Raw genomic sequence first — 25,497 nt, forward strand, 5'->3', positions numbered from 1 at the left:
CACTCATTCCCTCCTCTCCCCTTCCCTCCTCCCCCCAGCCCTCTGGAGTGGTTGAGAACCACTGCTTTAAGATCTAGCTGTGCCTTTCAGAATCTGTAATCCCAGCAGCCCTGTATGTGTCCATGTAAATTATGTCCTGATACTAAAGCAGCTGCTAACATTATTTCTAATGAAATAAAATGCAGCATGTAGCAAAATCTGTGACAAATGATAGATGTAAGTGGAAGAACTGTCTAAACAAAGATGACTGTACCCTGATAAAATTCTCCTCCCCCTGGCCACTCATATGCTTTAAATACACACATGAAATCACGAAAGGGAAGATTAATTTAAAAACTTGGTAACCAATTTTTTTTTTTTTTTTGGGAAAGTCAGGGAGGTCTCAGAGCTGTACAATCTCTGGAAAAAGAGACAGACTGTTTATCCTTTCTAAAAAGTTACTAGTTAAACTTTTTCCTCCCCTCTTCCCAGAGTTCTATTGGCCACACCCATCAACTAGTGTTACCCAACTTTTACATAAACAAGCAGCTCTCATAAGCCTCAACTGCAGACAGGTCTGGAATTTGGGCTGATCACTACTCGTTTGCAAAAGCAGAGACTGCAACCCACTGTGAAGAGCTTTTGGAAAATCCTTGAAAAGGTAGGCAACATTGGGATTGTTTTTAATAATCAGTTGGCTGCAAACATGTAGCCCATAAGAAGTCTCCTGGCAGATTTTCCTTGTGGGGTTTTCCTTGTGGGGAAAAAATTCTCAATACTAATTCAAAAATTGAATAAAAAAAGTTTTAGATTTGATTTCTTCAAGAAGGATGATATTGCACACCTTCTCTGCACTCTAGATTGCTGATATTTTTATAGTCATAGTTGGTAGTTTATGCATGTTTAAAAACTGCGTATGACGAGAGCATTCTAGGTTAGTCAGATGACTAATCTTTGTAGAGAGATTTAGAAATAAGACGAGTGTGTCGTGACCACACAGTTCAACTGTTTTGCTTGGTAATATTAAAAGCTAATGATGTGCCTGTCTCTGTCACTATAGTGGGTTACTCTTCCTTCCACGTAGAATAAAAAATCATGGAACTTTTTCCCTTGCCTCTTTGTAGCCTTTTGTATTTTTCAGGTTGGGAATTGCAAACATGTTTCTGTTCCTTTACCTGGTCATCAGCCTGGGCCTCTCTGCATCTGGTGTTGTGAGGGGAGAAGGTGAGGCTGATTCCAATAGAGACAACCCACTTCAAGACATACAGAAAAAAGTGAATGACCTGTGGCAGAATTTACTCTACCCACAGTTCATCAATGAGACGACTAACCAGCTAGGTTATGCCACTTGTGAAGTGAAGCCCAGCTCCAATCTAGATGCTGACAAGCCACAGGTGACAGGCGAAGTCTTGTTCAGACAGTCCTACCCAAATGGAAAACTAGAGGCTCTTTTTGACTTGAATGGGTTTCCATCAGGCAGCAATCAGTCTGGCAGAGCTATTCACATCCATAAGCTCGGAGACCTCAGCGACAGCTGTGACTCTACTGGGGGGCACTATAACCCTTTCAACGTGAACCACCCTCGCCATCCAGGGGATTTTGGCAACTTCTACTCTAAAGAAGGCAAAATTAGAAAATACAAGCCAAATCTGCTCGCCACTCTGTTTGGCCCCTATTCCATCATGGGGAGATCCATTGTGATCCATGAGCAGGAAGATGACATGGGCAAGGGTAATAATAAAGCCAGTTTGGAGAATGGGAACGCTGGCAGACGTCTAGCTTGCTGTGTCATTGGGATATGCAACAAGAACCTATGGGAGAAAAAGTTTCCTGACATTACAGAGAGGAGGAAGAAGAGGATCACAAATGAGCACAAAACTACCAAGCCTAACTAAAGACCAACATGCCATCTATTGCCTAGACAGCACAGAATAGATATACTCCATGTAATTGATCACAGAGACATGGGAAAGGTTTCCTGTTTCCACTGAATCTCTGTCTTGCTGCTCTCTAAGAAACACATATTGCTCTATAGATGTTTTTCCCTGCTGTAAGCAGATTAATAAAAAACAGCATCAACTCAACTTTGCAATGCAGTTTTTTTTTAAACTTAAAACTCCCATTTATTCAGCTCAAAAGTTTAGTGCAAAATATTTAGTTTATGAAATTTGGATAAAGCTTGTCCATTCTAATGGATCTCTTGAGTGATCACAACCTGAGGTACAAAGAAAAAGACAAATTAATGAAAAACTGCTTTTGGCTAAGATGCTCTGCAGTGTTTTTCTATATATCTGAAAAGTATAAAGATTTCTGTAACTTGAATGGCTTTGTATGGTAGCCCGGTAGAGCTAGATAATAGCCTTATCCTCAGATTCAGAGAGAGTATAGACATTATTTCTATTTTTAACTTCTGATCCATTATACTATTCTACTTATATTTGCGGGTTTTATTCTCCAACACGTATAAGCTTAACTGGTTTGAGTTATCCATACGCCGTACCCGAGTCACATTGTTTACATTTGAAAGTAGATTTACAAGAACTGTTCTGTTGTTTTTTTTTTGTTTTTTTTAATAGTAAGTAGCCTGGAAATGTTTGGAGAGCTTACTACCAGATAACACATCAAGTAAAATTGTATAATGCTGTTCACACAATATAGATACATTAAAAAACATAGTATTTTGAAGGCAAGACTACATAGTGTGATCTTCCATACTCACACAAATATAGCAAATTAGTCTGTTCAGATTGCAAGGAATAAGTGACAGTAGAAAAGACTTTCAATTTAGATTGTTTTATACAAACTGAAGAAAGTTAGTGAATAAAATCTTTACATTCCTTGTTTTATAAAAAAGAAAGTATGACCACAATTTAATACATGATCCACTGATAAAACACTAAGGCATAATTAATGTTCCTCCCATATTAATAAGGGAGAAGATAAAAGAAAATAAATCTGGAAATTTGTCTTTATTCCAGGAGTCAAAAAATATATATAGTTGTCATGTTGCATGGTGTCTGCAGATTGCAACAAAGGAAAGGCTTGCAAATAAATAAAAGCTATACCTTTCTTTAAATAAAACTATAAAACAGCAATTGGTAAAAAAAAATCCAATCTTTTAAAAATTAATCTCAGTTAAGATTCTAAAATACATTCCTGAGCTCATGTGGATTAAAGAAATTCTAATTTCTTTATTATACAAGTTACCCTATGCATAAAAATAGTCTCACTTAGAAAGGAAGCAGTGCTTTAAAAGATGATTCTTAATCTGTCATTTTCACGAATTTACATTTTAAAGATTCGGTGAACACCTTCTCTGAAATAGGTTTAATTTTAAGGGTCTTGTGTCTTCTTTTTTTCCAATTCTCCCAGTTAAGACATGTATTTGCTGCTGGGCTCCAGTACAAGTTGTCTTTCAAAAGGGTATAGAATAAGGGAAGTCATCTGGTCTGATTATGAAACAGTATTCTTAAAAATCAGTTTTTGAAATGTTGCATTTGAAGATGCCACTCTGTCTCCCACCCTTCCACATTAGTGATAAAGTTTATGTTTGGGTATGCCTGTCAGAGCATGGTTTAAAGTCCTACAGAGACAGCATGTAGGTGTCAATAGAGAAGGCCTGATTCTTCTCTCAGCTGGTGTAAATCAGAAGTAATTTCAGTAAAGACAACAGTTCTACTAGTGTAACAGCAGTACCAGTAAAAGGAAAATAAACCTCCCAACATTCAGAGTCAATTGTAATTTTATTGCAGCAAACAAATCTTACTTTAAGAATGGTTTGGTGCTGTATTGAAGCTTCATGTCTCAGCCTGTAAAGGCTCAAGTCCCAAGGATGAAGACTAAGAGCACAGCTGGGAGGATGCACAGTCCCCCGTGTGGAAAAGGGAACAAACTGCACTGCACTGGACTCTGTAGACAGGACAATGGTGTGGTACTGAAGTGAGGTCTGCAGGGAGCCTCTTAGCCAGAGTCTGCCAGCCAGTGGTTGCAAGGATACAGAAGAGGAATTTAGATGGGGAGGAACCACCAACAGAAGGATCTAATTTTTTGTTTTTCAAAGAGCAGCCTGCCAGCCATATCAGAACAGAAACAAGACAGTTTTATGTGCTAAAGATACCTGTCAGCCTGAGTCTGCTCTGACTTGCTCCAGGTTTACACTATTACCATAATGATTTCAGTAGGTTTACTCTTAATTTAATGACTGATCCAAAGCCTATAGTAGTCAAGGAAAAGACTCCCACTGAGTTCAATGAGCTTTGCCTCAGGCCTCTATGCCAATGGTAGGGGAGAGGAGACTCAAGCACACACATACCATCAACATTTCAGAGTTAAGCTGTATATACAAACACTGACATTTAGAGATTTAAAAAAAAATAATAATCAAGGCCATCCTCAATTCTGGCTGCAGTTTTATTCAGAACTTCTCTAGCATTTAGCTTCAGAACGCCTCAGGCTGTGATGAAAGATGGAAAGGAACAAACATTACAAGGAAGGTAATATTTTAAACATTACAAACCCCTGTAAAAATTCAATTATTTCAGTGCATGTCTATTTTTCTTCATGCTTGCCAGTGCTGTCATAAATACCTGAGTCAATAATGTAATCCATTATTTTTCCATTAATAGCAACAGTCCCTCTTGGTCTTTGGGTTTTGAGGAACATAAATATATCTGGGGCCAGGGAAGAAAGCTTAAACTTTTCAGTGCAGCATGCCCCCAAGGCATCTGAATTTGGAATAAACTGGTTTAAAGGGGGCTGTTGTTGATACCAGTGTGATGCAATGCCACAGTCTCTAAGAAGAAAGGAAGTATTTTAGAGGAGTGATACAAGTAATCCTTTATTGCCTGCACACGACAACGAAAGAGCAGACAGCAGAGAAAGGGTTACATGCATGCCCCTCTTAGGGGAATGCACAAAAACAAGAGGCAGGTCACATTTTTTTAGCCTCCCATCATTCCTTATATTCAGATGTAACCATTACATATATTCTTTCTTCTGCCAAGCACAAACTGTTAATGGAATCAAAACACCTTTGATTATGGCAGCACCTGCTAGTTCAGTATCCATATAGAGACAAGTTTGTCAGTGCTGCTAATACAAACCCTGTTTTTCAGGAGCTGACAAGTGGGCTGTAAAAATCTACAGCTGGCAGATATTTGTCAAACAGAGGCTCAATCTGGGAGGGATTCTCCTTTTTATTAGTAGTACTTTATTACATTTGGTTTAATTCTCTCTGATTGGTTTTAAGTTCTCGGAGTGAGAAATGAACATTTACAGACAATTAGGTCCCAAGCCAGCAGAAAAATTGCCTTCACGGCTGCTAGCCCATAGAAGCTTCACAGCTGCAGAGACTGTTCCCTATTCTAAAAAGAGGAGAGGAGGTGCCTCCCCAGCTCTAACAGCTGTGAACTCCAACATTAAGTATTCCCCTGCCTCTGCCTTCCCAGGAGCAAAGTGGCACAACTCCATCACTAGAGAGCTGGGGACTTGCTCTGCACACCCCCCACTCTAACAGCAGAAGGTTTTTCTTGCTGACTATATATCAGCTTGGGAAGAATTTTAGAAGAGCGACTGAGGCCCAATGAATAACCCCACCACTATCCAAAAGACTGGTGAGCTAGAGGAGGAAAGGAAGAGTTAGCTGCACTCCAGATTCACATTTTTGTTTTATACCTAATAAAAGGGGAGATAGGCTTAGATCCACTCAGTCTCCCACCAGGGGCCACACAGGTGACTCCAGCCCAAGGGGCAGGAACACAGTCCCATGAATTGGCACTAGCAGCACACAATAGGAAGCTGGCCTATATACACACAAGTTCTCCTCCCCCTGGGCAGCTCTGCTATGCCCCCAGGATGATTTTTTACTTCCCCTCTAGCAGAGGAACTTTCCTTCTACTAGAGCAGCTTTAAGAGCTTCAGCTGGAATGGGGCCTTAATACTTTGTGACGTAAGTCCCCTGTGTTTTCTTGGGGCAAGTGGAGGAAGGAAAACTTCAGAGGAATGTAGAGGAGATATGGAGGTTTAAGAGATTTAAACTGTGCATGTGCAGCGGCTACTTTTCAAAACCATTTTGCTTTTCAGTAGGGATCAAATGCTGGTATTCTAAATATGCATTTACAGCAAGTATGCACAAAGAGAATGCAAGTCTGGAAAAACAAACAAAAGCCTGTTACCGTTAAATCCTTTTTAGTTTATCATTTCTATTTTCATCTGCTGAAAATAGCCATTTGAAAGCCCTGAAATACATACCAGTAGGCATTGTTCATTGGACAAGAACATACATGCTATGGAGACCCAGCTAGGACTTGACATGATAAAGGATAATGGTGAGTCTCTTGGCCCCATTTTTCTCAACTATGTCAGTCTCTCTAGAAACTTCAATCACTGTAAACACTAGAGCCATCATTAACCCTGCCCCCCATCATTCTCAAGTTTTACCCATTTTATGTATTTACATTATTTTGGTTAAACACAGTCAATGTTAATAGAAAAAAACATCTTTTTAATGGACAAATGCTGAGAGAACGATGTAAAAAACCCAATTCTATGGCAGATTAATTTGGTGACTATCCGTATTCATGGTAGTACAGCTTCCACTGTAAGAGGATGAAAGGGAGAAACTTGAGATCTTGGATTTCATACCACAAGCCATGCTGTTATCCAAATATTCAGAGCATTCAGCAAGATCAGATGATTTGTCACACTCGGGCTCAGGGGGACTACTGGAGATGTTGCTTAAGTCAGAGGTTGAAACAGTTAGTTCTCCACATCCTTCTGTGTCTTCAGTGTCCAGTGTGTTGCCATTTCCACCCTCTCTCTTATTTACATTTTCACATTCATTCTCTGAGGTTTCCTCACGGTCTTTCAGGACCCAATTTTCAGCTGCATGGTCATTCTTGGAGTTTGATGGCTCCACAGGGTCAAATGGGTCAGGGCTGGATATGGGGGACTCTTCCTTGGATGAGCTGCTAAGTTCTGATTGGTCCATTGTACTCCGGCCCTCAGGTAGACTTTCTGTTCTGCTCCCTTCCAGTTCTGCAGCTGCCTGTTCTTCCGTCAATTTAATTATTTCACTTCCAAGATTCTTTATTTCTTCCTCTTCAGAAGGAACCTTGGGTAATGAGGGATGAAAAGGCTTAGTTTGGTTACTGTTATTTATGTTCGCTTGGGAATTGTCGTAGACCATAGCAGCTTCCTCTGGAACTGTCAACTCTGTTGAAACAGCATAAATTTCATCTGGTTTTCCCTTCTGTTTTGCTAAGAGAGAAATGGGACAGCGTCATGCTAGTGTACATTATATGAATTTATATGCATGAGGCATTGACCAAGAAAGCCATGCAGAAGATGATCTAGCTAGTGAAATACTAGTGCCCCACCACCATGGTAAAAGATTGATCAGAGCACAACTTAACTATCCCATTCTGGACTCACTTCAAAGAACAGAACCAATCAGAACATTGGGAAGTTCTTACTGGATAGGGTCTAGTTATTTCAGAGATAGTTTCTCTTACATAACTCTGACAGCTGTGATAAAGAGGGACAGTATAGCTGATGGAGCCTAGGACAAAACTATTTTTCAACGTAAAGGCCCAGGTTTGTAGAATTTCCGGCCACAAGAGATCAGTAACAGGCCAAGAAAATGCCACTTTTAAGTGTTAAGATCCATTTCTCTTTCCATAAGCCTTTCTCCAATAATGAAGTTATATAATTAACCCTGCAACATTTCACCTGAATAACATGCTTTGACAGCAGCATAAGACAAGGCAGGGGCAGAAAACACACAAACAGCTTTTTTCCTTCTCTCTCATTATATTTTAACATTTTAAGTCTATCATTACAACAAAATCCAAACACTGAATATAAACGATACAAAAACAATTCAGAAAGAACACATTATGCAATTAAAGACAGCATCATACAGCGTCTGCACAAGGGGGCCAAACTAGGCTGCACCACACAGGCCTCTGTTACATGAGCTATCAGAGTAACTGACAGCAGTAGAAGATTGTCATCCCCTCTGTGGACTACTAGAGGGGACTGTGTTTTGCAAGTATTTCCTTGCAGTAGAGGAGTGGTGATCTTTGTTTTCAGAAACAGCTAAAACTGTTTTGGCTGAAATTTAAAAAACAAACAAAAAAACCCTAAAAAACAATTCAGGCTGAGACAGACACCCAGCATGGAAAATTTTAACCCAAACGCCTGGAGTTAAACAAAGTTACATGCAAGTGAATGCAGGGTCTTATAATTGGAAGTGTTGTGCAACCTTCGTAGTAAGTAGGCAGTGCTACCAGCACTGCACACAATGACAAATAAGGCAAAGTTAATATAATGATATCAACTAAACTCTTTGAGAGAGCGAAGATTTAATTAGAACCCAATGATTATTTAAAATGAAAATTACTATCTGTAAGTTACGTATATATTCAATGAAGGAGTGGTTAAATATGAATTTAATTTTTTATTTTCAGCACAGTAAAAATCAGCTGATCAAGACTAAAAGTGATCAACTGCTGTCAATCATCTTATAACATGCATAATAAAGTCAAAATGAAGCCATGATCTATTTAATTTGAGGAATTAATATCAAAGCATTTACAGTGCTTCATGGCTGACTGAATAAGATCTGGGCATGCCAAAAATTTTATAGCCATTAAATAGCTAATCCAAATGCTGATAGGCAAGTCTTAAAAATCTATTCCCTGTCCACCAAGAAAAACTAAAGAAAAGTCGTGTTTTCATTAAAATATTAGCCTGCTCTTAGTATCAAATAGAGCTGAGCTGGACAGTTAAGGAAAGATCTTAGAGCCTGTGATTGGGAAACGATTTTAACTAAATCCATGCATGAATATAAAAGAAGAATCAATTGCTCAACAGCAGGGGTTTATTTCAATTTGCCAGGCACAATCAGGAAGGCTTTCATCTGTAGATCAGGTGTAATGCAGGAGAGTGCTAAGCTAGTTCCACAGTCTGCTTTCCTACCATGCACTGTAAAGGGGGGAGGGGAGGAGAACAGGAGGGAGCCAGCTTTGCACAGGTACAATGTGTTGCTTTCCTATGGCATACAGCTATGTTGCAAAAATCCTTTGAGCTGCTAAAACCTGACCTCTAGCACTGTACGAGTCACTATACAGTCATTTATCAGTCCCTCCATGCCTGTTTAAACTGTGATGATCCCCCACTTTGGTTGTGATTGATTTACTTAATCTTTGTGATCACAGAATCTTTACCTTCTGCTATACTGGCATGAAACCTCATTTAGCGAGTCGGTGTGGCTCCCCTCCTGCCCAGGAGAGGGAGCGCCCAGCCAGAAGCCTGAGTGGGCGGGGCTAAGGAGCAGTGAGCCCGTCCCTCAAAGGGTCAGGCGATGACCCGGAAGTACAAAAGCAGACCGTCAGAACTCAGTCAGGCCCCAGCCGCCGGAGGGAGCAGACGCGTCGCGGGGAGCTCAAGACTGGGAGCCCTCTAGGAGCCAGGACACCCGCCCAGACTGGCCAGAGCTCCCCCGTGCCCACTACCCAGAGGAGCTGCCGGAGCTCCCCCGTGCCCACTACCCGGAGGAGCCGCCGGAGCTCCCCCGTGCCCACTACCCAGAGGAGCCTCTGGAGCTCCCCCGAGCCCACTACCCGGGGGAGCCGCTGGAGCCTTCCCGGCCCTGCTGTTACCCGGAGGAACCACCAGAGCAAGTCAGCTCGGACTTCCCTGAGGAACTACCGGACCTGCCGCCCAGCCCTGGCCGCGAGGAGCCCATGCTGCGCGACTTCCCGGGGGACGACCCCATGGACCAGGTAAGCCCTGAGGGGGAGGTTGGAAGTAGCCCAGGGGCAGCCAACTCCAGTCAGGCTGCAACCATATCCGAGCCTATGTCAGTGTGTTGCGGGCAGGATCCCCCCTGATGCTGCAGTGGACCGTCTGCTGCTGTTAGGGCCCTGGTCTGGGATGCAGTGGAGTGGGTGGGCCTGCATCCCCCCCTGCCACCCCACTTACTAGTGGCAGTCTCCTCCTCTCCCCAGTGCTCAGGCCTACGGGCCTGGGCTTATGGACTGAGTGCTTTGCTCAGCCCTGAGCAAAAGGGCCTGAGCTTTGTGACTCTGCATTTGGTGCCCTGCTCAAACTTAGGGCTGGGCCCCTTTATACTGTATTGCTGCCCAGCCCTGAACCAGAGGGCTTGAGCTTCCTAAACCCTGTGCTTTGCTCAGCCCTGAGCCAAAAGGGCTTGAGCTTTGTGACTCTGTGTTTGGTGCCCCGCCCAACTTAGGGCTCGGCCCCCTTTAGACTGGATTGTCACTCAGCCCTGAAGCAGAGGGCCTGAGCCCCTTTGACTCTGTATTGGTGCTCAGCCCTGAAGCAGAGGGCCTGAGCCCCCTTTTGATTCTGTAGTGTGGTCTGCCCCCAACCCGGGGACCCGAGCCTTTTGACTTTGTGGTTGTCGCCCCAGGACCAGAGCGAGGGGGCCTATCTGGCCAGAGAACATGTAGCGAGCCGGTGTGGCTCCCCTCCACCCCTCGGAGAGGGTCGAGCCCCGGTCCCACACGTTCACACCTTGGCTTTTACTTTTATTGTATTTGATAAGACGTGTAGTGTCAACCAATCTCTGTCCTACATGCTCACCTTCATGCCTCTGTGCTTGATTCTGTTGTGGCTTGTCAGCAAATGTTAGCAATGGTGATCTTGACCTCTGTAGAACAGGCAGGGTTGGGTCACTGAATGTTATAGTATCTTTTCCACCTGAAATGAAGAAAGCGTTGGAAAGATTCAGTAACTAATTGTAATGAGTGATCACTAAAGAGTCTGGTTTTGTTTAAAAACATCTTGCAGTTTAACTAGTTTTTTCTGCCCTTGCAAAAAAAAGTAGAGTGATATGTAAAGTAGCTCTTAAAATGACTTTTTCTGCAGAACAAAGTACCAGTGTACTGCAGCTGAAATGCACTAGCCAAATACAAAAAGCAGACACTCATTTCTACCAACATTACTGGTTAAAGGGCAGTTCTCTAATTTGCTGAAAGACGACCAGCTGCTGCTGTATTCTGCTGTAATCAGATCATATTAGAAGTGATGCAGAAAGTATTATTTTTAGATTAAAGCGTTACACTAATGCAGAGATCATTTACATGTAGACTCTAGGAGCACACCACGCCAACAAACATTTCACTCTGTCCTTTTACCCTCTCTATATTCAGCTTTCACTGCTGTACCCTCAATATTACAAATGCAATTTTGTACCCCATTTTTTATATAAATTGTATCCCCCAAAGGCTTATAGCATTAGTATAAATTATGAGATAGGCAGTAAACACAAACAGTAATATTGCAAGAAAAAAGGAGGGCTTGGGGATTTTAATCCATGGACCAAAATTCATTTTTAAGGGGTCTGGGTTCCATGTCAGACCAAAAGGGTGTAATTTCCCAGTTCCACTGTGGATATAATTTTGTAAGTTTCTGTGAGGCCTATAGAACACTGCCAGCTAATAAATAAGGTCTAGACAGATGTTCTGCTCAGACTATTGCTACTGTTCTGCTTGTCTTCATTAAACAAATAAGATGACACGTTTGTATTACCAAATTTGTTTGAGTATACTTTGCATGTTGTCTTACATCAGTGTCAAAAGCTATGATTTTAAAGAGGGACTAGTGATTTTGGGTCCTCAATTTTTGGGTGTAAACACCTTAAGGAGTCTGCTATTCAGAAAGTTCTGAGGAACCTCTCTTTAAGTCAGGTCCCTTACTTCAGATGTCAAGTTGGGATCCCAATATCTCTAGATACTTTTGAAAAATTTGGCTGTAACCATGCTTCCATATGTCTGTTCAGTGTCTAACACAACAGAGGTCTGACCTTGCTGGGGTCTGTGTGTTACAGGAATACACATAAAATAATAATGCTGGAGAAGTTTTGACCGGATCAAGATCAGAATTCCAATTTAAACAATTTGCATTTCAAATCTGCGTCTTCTATAGCAAATAATAAAATTATGGAGTTAGATAGCCGAGTGAGAGAAACTATAATGTAAAGGAAAGGGACAAGTTTTCATCTGAAAATTGAAGGTGGGCAGCTGATGAGGCAGAACAAACCTAAAGGCTGTTCCAAAAGGCACAAGCTGAAGGGGGCAAGGCTTTTCTCTACAACAGCGGCAAGACTGTATGGAGAGATGGGCAGGGCTAGATGAACAGAGATGGTTGGGAGTAATGACATGAAAGGTTTATGACACAGGACGAAGCAAGTCTGTGGAGATATTTAAAAAAACAGAACTGTCTCTTCCTAGACAGAATGGGAGCCAGCGGAGTTTATTCTGAGCACCTTGCACAGCATATCAGATTCAGAAAAGTAAAGCCTGAGCTAGGATGCTTCTGACTTCCAGTACAAACACCAAAGCAATTTGACTTCCAACCAGCTGTTACCCAGTAAACACATTCACTTTTATAACTTTTGCCATCCCTGATGAAGCCAACTGGTTCCACAAAATAGTCAGATCATCATCAGCTAAAGCAATGCTGTCTGACCTGCCTAAAGAGTCTATTCATACATTAGACACAGGTATTTTTTGTAAATGTCATGGACAGGTCTCGGGCTGTAAACAAAAATTCACAGGCCCATGACCTGTCCATGACTTTTACTAAAAATATCTGCCCTAAGTAAAACTTGGGTGGGGTTGCTCTGGGGTGTGCACGCCCCAGGGATGCCACGGGGGCTGAGGGAGGTGATCCGCGACCCTTGCTTGTACTGGGGGAGGGGGAGTCTGGTGGAGGCTTCCTACCCGGCTCCACATCCCTGCAGCTCCAAGGCAACAGAGACAGAGGCCCGGGCAGGAGCTCCTCCACTGCTCCCACCACAAGCACCAACTGCCACAGGTCCCATTGTCCAGGAACCACAGCCAACGGGAGATGCAGGGGCGGGGCCTGTGGGTGCCAGCAGTGCACAGTGTGCAGACTGTGCTCCTCTACCACGTAGGAGCTGCAGGCCCCGCCCCCTGCATCCTCCAAACCCTTCCCCCTAGCCCCTGAGCCCCCTCCCACACATCCAAACTGCTGCTACTGGCCCAGGAAGCCGTGACTTCCATGACAGACTTGCAGCCTTATTCATACATCCTAACAGTGACTCATGTCCTTGTAAGTGGGAGGTTTGAATACTGCTGCTCCATATTCTGTGAAGCATGGTACGAGTGGGGCTATCAAGCGTAATTTTGATCGAGTGCTTGGAACTAGCTCACTTCTGTATGTTATTCTTCTCCACATATAGCTGCTGGAAGGCACGTCCTCAATTTAGGGAGCTTGGCAGGGAGAGGGGGGCGCAATCTCTGGTTAAAAGTGTGCAGGGCTGAAAATAAGCAGGCAAACAAGAGAGCTATACATGACAACATAAGTTTGTTTCCTCCTTTCTTTAGAGGAATACGCTGTTCTCAAATGGAGTCTTGTAAATTCCATCAAGTTTTCACCTCCCTTTAAATATCCGCTCAAAGAAGTTCAAACATAACTGTCTCAAAACTAAATACATCAATCCTTCTGGAGACAGGCCAGTTGAGGAGATGCATGTTTTAAGTGGGTGGCTTCTGAGTAACAGAAGCCATCTGCAGCATTTCCTGTGATCATACAAAGAAAAGCAAGAGAACTGTTCTTGGACTCAATCCTTTTGCGCTGGGAATTGGTTTTTGAAAGCACAATAGCTTATAAATCAATTGCTGATGTAAAGTGTCCAATTACACCAAAGTCTAAGAAGTGGCGTGACATACACATTTCTAATGCAACAATCACCGTGGTATCTAAGCAACCAATAAAAGATTGAAATGCTACCAGGATACTGAAACCCCATCTTTGCTCTACCCTCAGCAGAGACAAACTTATGTAAATAAGATCAGAACAAATCCACACCCAAGACCTCTCCCAACACAACCATGCTCTCTCATGACTGAACAATGAAACCATCAGCCAATAAGGGAGACTCCTAAATGTGAAAGAGAAATTTTGCAGGATTGAGACCCACTGTATGGAACTCACCCCCCAAAAAAGATGACAACTGCGGACCTCACCACTTTCAAACACAAAATTCATCTATTTGATTTCACTTACCCAGTTTTTCCCCCCTACATGCAAGCCAACAAACAAAAACCAACCAACTAAAGAACCTATAAACTATCAAACCATTTCTCCTACAGGCTAGCAAAAAGTGAATGTTAAGGCTATATCTATTTGTAAATAGGTGGCATGGTGCTGGGCTAAGTAAATAGATAGTCTATTGATGGCGATGTTTAGGTAGCAATACTCATTCTGCTTTTAGGAACCTGAAATTTATTCAACTAGAATGATGTGTCTGTTTCACAAGTATGATTCAAAGTCAGCTCTCACTGGCAAGTCTTTCCAATGACAAAAAGTTCAGCTCACTGTAAATCAAGTGATGTTTTCTTCTGAGAATCTTTCTTCTAGCATCAATCAGAGCAGGTGCTCTCACCCTTCACTCAAGCCAACATTCTTATGATAGATCTCACAGTACTGATATGAGACGGTATTTTACAGAGCAGAGGCCAGTTGTAACCATCTGAAAAAGTGTTCGTAATCTCACTGGATGTCACAAGACTCATATTTGATATCTCTGAGGTCGATCACACTTGGAAACAAAAGTGCATTCTTAATTTACTGCTTCTCTGGTTAAACAAAGAAATAAACCTCACTGTTTGATGCAAGTCACAATCTAGTGTAAAATTCAGTTACAACTATTGAGTATCATCCTTTATTATCATTTTTCCCAATTTAAAAGAATTGTCCTGTGCAGTAGTCTCTATTTCCCTTGTGGACATCTAACTCACTCACTTGAACATCTTAATCTGACAAACATAAAAATGTTCAGATAACATTTCCATTTATTTACATGCTGTGACAATATTTAACATTCTGCTAAAATTAGTTACTAAAAATATACATGTCAAGTAGAACCTACTCCCAAATCCCACTGAGACATTGTAGCTCAGGCCTTCAGGCAGCAAAAAAAAAGGAAGAAAAGAGACAGTTATTGTATTAATATTAATTGGATGTCTTACCGAAATAGACTAACAACGGAGCAAGCTCTCAGCATTTCATTTATTCTACTTTTTATTTATTTTTTATACATTTCTGCAAAGACCAAACATTGCATTTATTAACTATGAATTTCACTGAACAACGTTTTTTAAACAAAGTAGAATGCCAATATGTTAAATACCCAGGCAACATTAAATTTCAATTAGAATGTAAACCTATATTAGTGTGACTCAAGATAATTATTTTATCTGCATCTTGCATCAAGAGGATTTGAGTTAAAACGAACATCAGGAGTGGAACTGGAAAGATGTGTCACTTGGACTCTTCAGATACATTGCTAAATATCAGCTGGTTTTTGGTGAGGTTAGACCTAAATGATATAGCTTAGAACACCTGGAACTTTGTCTACACTAGTGTAGGTACCTCTAAATGGTAGCAGTGGGAAATTGTTACCACAAATATAATCTAGTGGTGTGAACATCAAGGAGAAAGATGATTAAAGGAGAAACAGTTAGGTGTAACGAGAGAAAAATAACCAAAAATGAATGCAATCCAAACAATGCACATTTAACTAAAATTAATAAATAAAACATAGTGAAAAACACCTGACTCTAATATCATAAGTTGTATGATTTTATCATGAAGAAACTTGCACAAATACAGACAGATATCATCTTCCTTTCCAAATGCAAACGGATGGACATCATACCAAATGGACTAAAGGTAAAAAATCCACTGCTATCTACATACTACACAGACCACAGTGAGAGATTATGCCATACTCTATCAAAGAAACTGAGGAACCACCTGATCAGCATCCTATACAGCAAACAGGAAAACATCAAAAAAGAGCTCTCCAACCTGGAGACTGTCATTAATAACCAAACTTCCATACAAACGGACTTCACTAAAATAAGACAGGAGATTTACATTACTCACTTCACCTCTCTACAAAGGAAAAAGGACCGTAAGCTGTCTAAACTCCTACCTGCCTCATGGGGCCACAACCGTGGTACCCCTAACCCACCCAGCAATATCGTCAATCTATCCAACTACACACACAGCCCAGAAGAAAAGTCTGTCTTATCTCGGGGACTCTCTTTCTGCCCTGCCACTCCCACCAACATGATACAGTTCTGCGGCGATCTGGAAGCCTACTTCCGCCGTCTCCGACTCAAAGAATACTTTCAGGACAACACTGAAACAGCGCACTGATACACAGGTACCCTCCCACCAACAGCACAAGAAGAAGAACTCCACATGGACTCCTCCTAAGGGTTGAAATGACAGTCTGGACCTCTATATTGAATGCTTCCGCCGACGTGCACAGGCAGAAATTCTGGAAAAACAACATCGCTTGCCTCATAACCTAAGTCGTGCAGAACACAATGCCATCCATAGCCTCAGAAACTACCCTGACATTATCATCAAAAAGGCTGATAAAGGAGGTGCTGTTGTCATCATGAACAGGTCTGACTACCAAAAGGAGGCTGCCAGACAACTCTCCAACACCAAATTCTACAGGCCACTTCCCTCAGATCCCACTGAGGAATACACTAAGAAACTGCAACATCTACTCAGGACACTCCCTACACTAACACCGGAACAAATCAACATACCCTTAGAGCCCCAACCAAGGTTATTCTATCTACTACCCAAGATCCACAAACCTGGAAATCCTGGACGCCCCATCATCTCGGGCATTGGCACTCTCACTGAAGGACTGTCTGGATATGTGGACTCTCTACTCAGACCTTATGCCACCAGCACTCCCAGCGATCTCCGTGACACCACTGATTTCCTGAGGAAACTACAATGCATTGGTGACCTTCCAGAAAACACCATCCTAGCCACCATGGATGTAGAGGCTCTCTACATGAACATCCCACACACAGATGGAATACAAGCTGTCAGGAACAGTATCCCTGATGATGCTACAGCACAACTGACTGCTGAGCTCTGTGCCTTTATCCTCACACACAACTATTCCAAATTTGATGACAATATATATCTCCAGATCAGTGGCACAGCTATGGGCACCCACATGGCCCCACAATATGCCAATATTTTTATGGCCGACCTGGAACAACGCTTCCTCAGTTCTCATCCACTTACGCCCCTTCTCTACCTACGCTACATTCATGACATCTTCATCATCTGGACCCATGGGAAAAAATCCACCATGATTTCAACAGCTTCCACCCCACCATCAACCTCAGCCTGGACCAATCTACACGGGAGGTCCACTTCCTAGACACCACGGTGCAAATAAATGATGGTCACATTACCACCACCCTATACTGAAAACCTACCGACCGCTATGCCTACCTTCATGCCTCCAGCTTCCATCCCGGGCACATCATACGATCCATTGTCTACAGCCAAGCACTGATGTACAACCGCATCTGCTCTAACCCCTCAGACAGAGACCAACACCTACAAAATCTCCACCAAGCATTCTCAAAACTACAATACCCGCACAAGGAAATAAGGAAACAGATCAACAGAGCCAGACATGTACCCAGAAGCCTCCTACTGCAAGACAAACGCAAGAAAGAAACCAACAGGACTCCACTGGCCATCACATTCAGTCCCCAGCTAAAACCTCTCCAACGCATCATCAGGGACCTACAACCCATCCTGGACAATGATCCCACACTTTCATAGGCCTTGGGTGGCAGGTCAGTCCTCGCCCACAGGTAACCTGCCAACCTGAAACATATTCTCAGCTGTAACTGCACACCGCACCATAGGAACTCTAGCTCAGGAACCAATCCATGCAACAAACCTCAATGCCAACTCTGCCCACATATCTACACCAGCGACACCATCACAGGACCTAACCAGATCAGCCACACCATCACCGGTTCATTCACCTGCACGTCCACCAATGTAATGTATGCCATCATATGCCAGCAATGCCCCTCTGCTATGTACATCGGCCAAACTGGACAGTCGCTACGGAAAAGGATAAATGGACACAAATCAGATATTAGGAATGGCAATATACAGAAACCTGTAGGAGAACACTTCAACCTCCCTGGCCACACTATAGCAGACCTTAAGGTGGCCATCCTGCAGCAAAAAAAACTTCAGGACCAGACTTCAAAGAGAAACTGCTGAGCTTCAGTTCATCTGCAAATTTGACACCATCAGCTCAGGATTAAACAAAGACTGTGAATGGCTTGCCAATTACAGAACCAGTTTCTCCTCCTTTGGTTTTCACACCTCAACTGCTAGAACAGGGCCTCATCCTCCCTGATTGAACTACCTCATTATCTCTAGCTTGCCTGCATATATATACCTGCCCCTGGAAATTTCCACGACATGCATCTGACAAAGTGGGTATTCACCCACGAAAGCTCATGCTCCAAAACGTCTGTTAGTCTATAAGGTGCCACAGGACTCTTTGCTGCTTTTATGATTTTATAGTAACATTTACGTCAGATAGTTAATATTTTTCAACTACAATCCATAGTGATAGTTTGACTGTTTCTTGCATTCGCCAAAGAGTATTTTTTCTGCTATCTACTATATTCTGACTTAAAATGTGTGTAAACCCAGCATTTTCACAAGTGACTAGTGATTTTGGGTTTCCAACATGACACACCTTAAGCTGGATTTTCCCAAAAAGTGTTGAACATCTATCTTTTCAAAATCACTAGCCACTGAAACTTGGCTATATTTTTAACAAGTTTCTCACAAAGTGTACATTGAAATCCTTATATGGAAACAGACACCTAAACATTTAATAATGCAAGGGATCTCACAAAACTGGGTGATGGGCCAATAAAATGGCAGATAAAATTCAACGTTGATAAATGCAAAGTAATGCGCACTGGAAAACATAATCCCAACTACACATACAAAATGATGGAGTCTAAATTGATATCACTCAAAAAAAAGATCTTGGAGTCATCATGCACAGTTCTCTGAAAACACCTGCTCAATGTTCAGTGGCAGGCAGAAAAAGAAAAGGGTCACTAAATGTTTGGAACCATTAGAAAAGGAATAGATAAGATAGAAAATATTGATGCTTCTATATAAATCCATGGTACACCCACACCTTCAATACTGCACAGAGTTCTGGTTGCCCCAGCTCTAAAGAGATATATTAGAACTGAACAAAGTACAGAGAAAGGCAATAAATATTATTAGGGGGATGGAACAGCTTTCCATATGAAAGATTAAAAAAAGACTGGGACTGTGCAGCTTAGAAAAGAGACTACTATGGGGTATGACAGAGGTCTATAAAATCACAAATGGCATGAAGAAAGTTATTTACCCCTGCACGCACCAGAAGAAGCAAGGATAACTCAATGAAATCAACAGGCAGCAGGTTTAAAAAAAAATCAACAAAAGGAAGTATTTCTTCACACAACACACAGTCAACTCGCGGAACTCACTGACAGAGGATGGGTTCAAAAAAAGAATTAGATAAGTTCGTGGAGGTTAGGTCCATCAATGGCTATTAGCCAAGATGGTCAGGGATGCAACCCCATGCTCTGTGTATTCCCAGCCCTCTAACTGCCAGAAGTTGGGATTGGACAACCAGGAATGGATCACTCAATAATCGCCAGTTTCTGTTCATTCCCTCTGAAGGATGTGGCATTGACCACTGAAGGAAGACACGATACCGGGCTAGATGTATCATTGGTCTTACCCAGCATGGCCATTCTTATGTTATGTTTTTCTGAATTACTACTAACCTGGAAGACTCCACAAACCAGAAATTTCCAAAGTTCTCAACTTCTTCTCCAATTCTGCCACCCGATTACCTAGAATTCTGAAAAAAGAACATGACATGTCAGCTGAGAAAAAGAAGACTCATTGTCACAGGAATTTATTCCACCCATAGATGTTTGCATGGTTGTCGATACCCTCTCCACAGTCACAGCACATACATATTAACTTGTTTATCTTTTGTTTCACTAACAGTGATGGGCAACCCCCCTAAAAGTTCAGATTTAACAATATTTGGATGCTTACCTGTGCCTCTCCCAAAACAGAAGTCCCAAATACATTTCCAGTACATCTTAGATTTACTATGAAAGAAATACTGTGAGGGAACATTTATGATAAATATGAAGACAGGAGTGAAGTGAATGGGGATGGGGAATAGCCTATGGGTAGTAATACAAGCCAATCAATTGAAATACTTAGCCCCAAAGGGTGTGTCTACACTAGAATAAAACCTGGGTCAGCTGACTTGGGTTCACTGGGCTCAGGCTGCAATGCTATAGAATTACAGTGTAAACAAATCGGGCCTTGGGCTGTCTATACTGCTATTTTATAGCCCTGCAGCCTGAGTCAGCCAACAGGGGCCAGCCACGTGTATTTTATTACAGTATAGACATACTAAGAGTGACAAAACATTAGGTCATGTGCCAGTGGGAGCGTTCATACTCTGGCACAGGCACACACTCAGTGACCAGACTGTTTTCTCATCTCTAACTTCAATGAAATCTGAAACAATCAGCTTTTTTATTTTATACATTTCCTTCCTATTTAACTTTGAGACTCACTCTTAATGGTCTCCCTGGGTGCCCAGTGATCATAGGCACCGACTTCGTGGGTGCTCCAGAGCCAGTGATGACATCTGCAAGGCAGACAGCAGCTTCCAACAAGCTCTAGGGGGTGGGGGGGGGAAGGGAGAAGACAATTGCTCAGGAGGGAGGGAAGAGCCTTCATATACAGTATGTGCAAGTTCAGCACAGGAGCAAGTGCTGCAGAGGTGGTAGGCAACGTGGGGCATATTGCTAAAGGCAAGGAGTCACAGTTTCATCTCTGAGCCATTGTTAACAGCAGAAGAAACTCCTTGGCATGATGGTCTCCCCTCCTCTCCGGGCAGTTTGGGCAGGGAAGGGGAGGAAGGTGCTGCTCATAGCAGGGATGGGGGGCTGCTAGAAATATTATCAACATATCAAAAGAGCCACTTTTTGTTTTAAACCTGCTGCCTATTAATTTCATTGGAGACCCCTACTTCTTGTGTTACGTTGTTGTACCAATTATATTAGACCAGTAAAAACCAGCAGGATCTTATTAAAGGGGACAAGGCAAAGATGCCACATTTATTATGATAACAATTTATGACTAATAACTAATATCTTAATTCTTATACACACACATTATATCTAATACCTATACACACACATTCACATTATACCTAATACCTATACATACACACATTCACACACACACACCTACATTCATCAGGTGTTCTGCAGCTGCTGCATAGTTACCAGTCCTGAAGATAGCTTAAGTTCATGGCTTGATTTTGCAGCTTGGGTTCGTAGCTTGTGGCAGCTAACTGGCCAGGAAAGCTGGGCACAAGGCTGAGCTGGATCTCTGTTGGGCAGGCACCGATGTTCTTCCATGTTGGCAGCAGAATGTTACCCAGAGTCTCTCATCTCACCCTTCTTTTTTATAGGCTTTTAGTTTGGATTCAAAGTCTATAGGTTTTGCTGTGTCACGCTGCCTCTGGGTTTAGACTGATCACCCATCAATTGCAGGCGTGACTTTCAGCCTTGGACCTGGCTTTGATCTTCCTTCTGTTGTTCTGTTGTCCTTTTCTTTTTAGGGTGGATGCTTCTTACTTTGTTTAGGGCTGTTGTCTAGGTCTTCAGCCATTGGTATTTAAACTTTATGTCATCACGACAGGCTGGGGCTGGAGGTTGATTCCATCATTCATACATACCTCATTCACACATCTAAACTAAACTAATAAGATTACAGCAGGGCTTGCAAAAATGAAGGTTGGAGGAAGCTTTTACAAAATGGAGTGAGTGTTTTAAAATGGGGTTTGAATTACAATATGGAACAGAAGTTACAGTATAGGCAAGTGTAGTGAATGGTGAACAGAAGTTACATTAAGAAAGTGAACAATTTGAAAACAGTTTCATTTATCAGTTCTACAAAGTGAAGATGTAAATAACAGTTCCTTATTCACTTTTCTCTGCACCATTCATGATCTTATAGATTTCTATCATATTCCCCCTACAATTGTCTTTTTTAAGCTGAACAGTACCAAACTTTTTAATCTCGCCTCATATGGAAATTGTTCCACAACCTTAATAATTTTTGTTGCTCTTCTCTGTACCTTTTGATTTCCTGATATATCTTTTTTGAGACGAGCAGATACAGAACTGCTGTATACAAGATGTGGGTGTACCATGGAGTTATATAGTGACATTAAGATATTTACCATTTTATTATCTATCCCGTTCCTAATGGCTGCTAACATTGTTAGGTTTTTTTGACTGCCAATGCACTTTCTTGAGTGGTAACATCTAATTTAGACCCCATCATTTTGTGTGTATACTTGGGATTATGTTTTCCAATGTGCATTGCTTTGCATTTATCAACAGAACATGTCAGATGAAATTCAGTTGCTCAGTTTCATGAGGCCTGTAATGGGGTGGTCACCCCGCTCCTGCCTGAAGGGGATAAAGCAGCCTGGAGAGGGCTGCAGCAGGGGAAAGCTAGGCTGATTGGGAAAGCAGCCACAGCTGTAGTCAGCTTAATCAGGGTCTAGCTGGCCTTTATAAAAGGGCTGTGAGCCGGAAGCTAAAAAATAGAGACACTCTCTCCAGCTCCCTAGCTAGAGAGAGAAGGACCTGGCTGCCTGGGAAGCTGAGGAGGGTATCTAGGGTGAAGTAGTGCTGGGAAGGGCAGAGGGAGCTGGGGAGCTCCAGCCTAGCAAAGCCCCAGGCTGTAGGCTGAGTTAAGAGCCCACAAAGGGTACTGGCACTGCAGAGGGGCAACCCAGAGATAAGCAGAGGCAGTTGGTCCAACCCTGCTTGCCGATGATGAGTGGTTTACAAACTGTAGTCTGCTCCAGGGAGCAGGGGTTAGATGATGACTGGCGGTAGCCACTGAGGCAAGATGGGGATAAGGGGTTCCCCTGGGAGGGGAGACCCAGAGTGAAGGGGTGCTGCGGCGGATAGAACCCCTGAGCAAAGGGCATCAGGGTCCGGGAGGGACACGGGGGCCAGCGGCAGACGAGACATCAGCCAGCCTGCAGAGGGCACTCTGGAAGCTGGAGTGCTAATTCCCTGGACAACCAGCAGGAGTCGTCGCCCTGCCACAAGGCTCCTCTGTAACTCTTCAATGTCTGCCTTGGCCTTATCAAGTAATTTTGTATCATTTGCAAATTTTGCCATCTCATTTCTCACCCCTTCTTCCAGATCATTTATGAATGTTTAACAGCACAGGTCCCATACAGATCCCTGGGGGATACTGCTATGTACCTTTCTCTACTCTGAAAACTGACCATTTATTCCTATCCTTAGTTTCTTCTTTTAATCCCAGAGAGGACCTTCTCCGATCCCAGAGAGGACCTTCTCTCTTACCCCATGGCTGCTTACTTTGCTTAAGAGCCTTTGGTGAAGGACCTCTCAAAGGCTTTCTGAAAGTTCAAGCATATCCATTGGATCACCCTTAACCACATGCTTGACGACTCTCTCTCAAATAATTCTAAAAGATTGGTGAAGCATGATTTCCCTTTACATAAAGCCATGCTGACTCTTCCCCAACAAATTGTGTTAATCTATGTGTCTGATAATTCTGTTCTTTACTACAGTTTCAACCAGTTTGCCTGGTACTGAAGTTGGGCTTATTGCAGTTGCCAGGATTGTCTCTGGAGACTTTAAAAATTGGTGTCACATTAACTACCCTCCAGTTATCTATCAAGGAGCTGATTTAAGTGATAGGTTACATACCATAGTAAATAGTTCTCTAATTTTACATTTGAATTCCATTATAACTCTTGGGTGAATATCATCTGGCCCTGGTGACTTATTACTGTTTAATTTATCAATTTGCTCCAAAACATGCTGTACTGACACCTCTATCAGGGACAGTTCCTCAGGTTTGTCACTTAAAGAATGGCTCAGGTGTGGGAATCTTCCTCGCATCCTGCGTAATAAAGACTGATCCAAAGAATTCATCTAGCTTCTTCGCAATGGCCTTGTCTTCCTTGAGCGCTCCTTTGATGGTCCAGTGGACCCACTGATTGTTTAGCGGCTTCCTATTTCTGCTTTAATTCTTTTGCTAGCTACTCTTCAAATTCTTTCTTGGCCTGACTTGCAATATTTGTAACTTGACTTGCCAGATTTTATACTCCTTTCCATTTCCCTCAGCTAGAGTTGATTTCCAATTTTTAAAAGATGTCTTTTTGTCTCTAACCACTTTTTACTCGGTTTAGCCATTATGATACTTTTTTGGGTCTCGGTTCTTTTTAATTTGGGGTAGACATTTGGTTTGACCTTCTATTATGGCATTTTTTAAATGCTTCCCTGCAGCTTGCAGGCATTTCACTCTTGTGACTGTTCCTTTTGGTTTTTGTTTAACTAGCTTCCCCATTTTTTGTGTAGTTCCTCTTTTAGAAGTTAAATGCTATTGTGATGGGCTTAGTATTCCCCCTCCAAAAGGATGTTAAATTTAATTACACTATATTTGCTATTACCGAGCGGTTCGGCTACATCCATCTCTTGGACCAGATCTTATACTCTATTTCTCAGTTCCAGGATCAGCTGCTCCAAGAAGCAGTCATTAACAGTGTCTGTCTGCATCCCATCCTGAGTTGACATGTACCCAGTCAACATGAGGATAGCTGAAATCCGCCATTATTATTAATTTTTCTATTTTTATGGACTCTCTAATCTCCCTGAGAATTTCACAATCACGATCACCATCCTTGGTCAGCTGATCAGTAATATATCCCTACTGCTATATTCTTATTATTCAAGCCTGGAATTTCAATCCACAGAGATCCTATGGTAGAGTTTGATTCAATTAAGATTTTTGCTATTTTTAACTCTGTTTTGCCACTCTTCCACTAGCACAATCTACTCTGACATTCCTATATATTTTATACCCTGGTATTATAGTGTCCCATTGATTATCATTCCACCAAGTGTCTCTGATGCCTCTTAGCTCAATAACCTCAATTAATACTAGGTACTCAAGTTCACATATCTCAGTATTTAGACTTCTAGCATTTGTACACAAGCACTTATAACATTTGTCAATATTTAGTTGTCTGCCTTCATGTGATATAACTGAATGGGACTCTTTCATTTGACTGTTCTCTTTAGTTCCTCCCTGTACTTAATCAAATTCAATCCTCTCCTCCTTACTAAGCTACATAGAATCCCTGTTAATAGAGCCTCTGCCAAGGGATGTCTGTCTGAATCGTGTGTTCCTCTGCACCTACTGGCTTTCCCCAGCCCTTAGTTTAAAAACTCCTCTACCACCTTTTTAATTTTGAAGTTTGGTTTAGGTGGGGCCCTTCCTTCCTATATAGACTCCCCCTTTCCCAAAAGGTTCCCTAATTCCTAATAAATCCCTTCTCTCTACACCATTGTCTCATTCACACATTGAGAAAAGACGGTTACTCACCTTTGTAACTGTTGTTCTTCGAGATGTGTTGCTCATATCCATTCCAGTTAGGTGTACGCGCCGCGCGTGCACATTCGTCGGAAAACTTTTACCCTAGCAACTCAGTGGGCCGGC

The 25,497-nt window shown here is 42.2% G+C and overlaps 2 protein-coding genes across 3 annotated transcripts in view; one reads left to right on the forward strand and one right to left on the reverse strand.

Moving 5' to 3' along the window:
* The first annotated feature begins 506 nt into the window (after nucleotides 1-506).
* SOD3 (superoxide dismutase 3) lies at nucleotides 507-2,063 on the forward strand. The gene is made up of 2 exons (XM_030563842.1): nucleotides 507-640; nucleotides 1,121-2,063. Exon 2 carries the CDS (start codon nucleotides 1,137-1,139, stop codon nucleotides 1,872-1,874), a length of 738 nt encoding a protein of 245 aa, XP_030419702.1. The 5' UTR covers nucleotides 507-640; nucleotides 1,121-1,136; the 3' UTR covers nucleotides 1,875-2,063.
* Nucleotides 2,064-3,703: 1,640 nt separating this feature from the next.
* CCDC149 (coiled-coil domain containing 149) overlaps nucleotides 3,704-25,497 on the reverse strand; it is a 77,378-nt gene continuing 55,584 nt past the window's right edge. The window contains exons 10-13 of one of the 2 annotated variants that reach the window (XM_030564028.1): nucleotides 19,692-19,768; nucleotides 14,903-14,935; nucleotides 10,588-10,704; nucleotides 3,704-7,236 (exon numbers count right to left, since the gene is read on the reverse strand). In XM_030564028.1, coding sequence (XP_030419888.1) covers nucleotides 6,524-7,236; nucleotides 10,588-10,704; nucleotides 14,903-14,935; nucleotides 19,692-19,768 — 940 coding nt within the window. In that variant the 3' untranslated portion in view covers nucleotides 3,704-6,523. The remainder of the gene's footprint in view (nucleotides 7,237-10,587; nucleotides 10,705-14,902; nucleotides 14,936-19,691; nucleotides 19,769-25,497) is intronic. The other variant, XM_030564029.1, reaches the window with a different exon arrangement.

The sequence above is a fragment of the Gopherus evgoodei genome, chromosome 5 (assembly GCF_007399415.2).
Source record: "Gopherus evgoodei ecotype Sinaloan lineage chromosome 5, rGopEvg1_v1.p, whole genome shotgun sequence".
Taxonomy (NCBI): domain Eukaryota; kingdom Metazoa; phylum Chordata; order Testudines; family Testudinidae; genus Gopherus; species Gopherus evgoodei.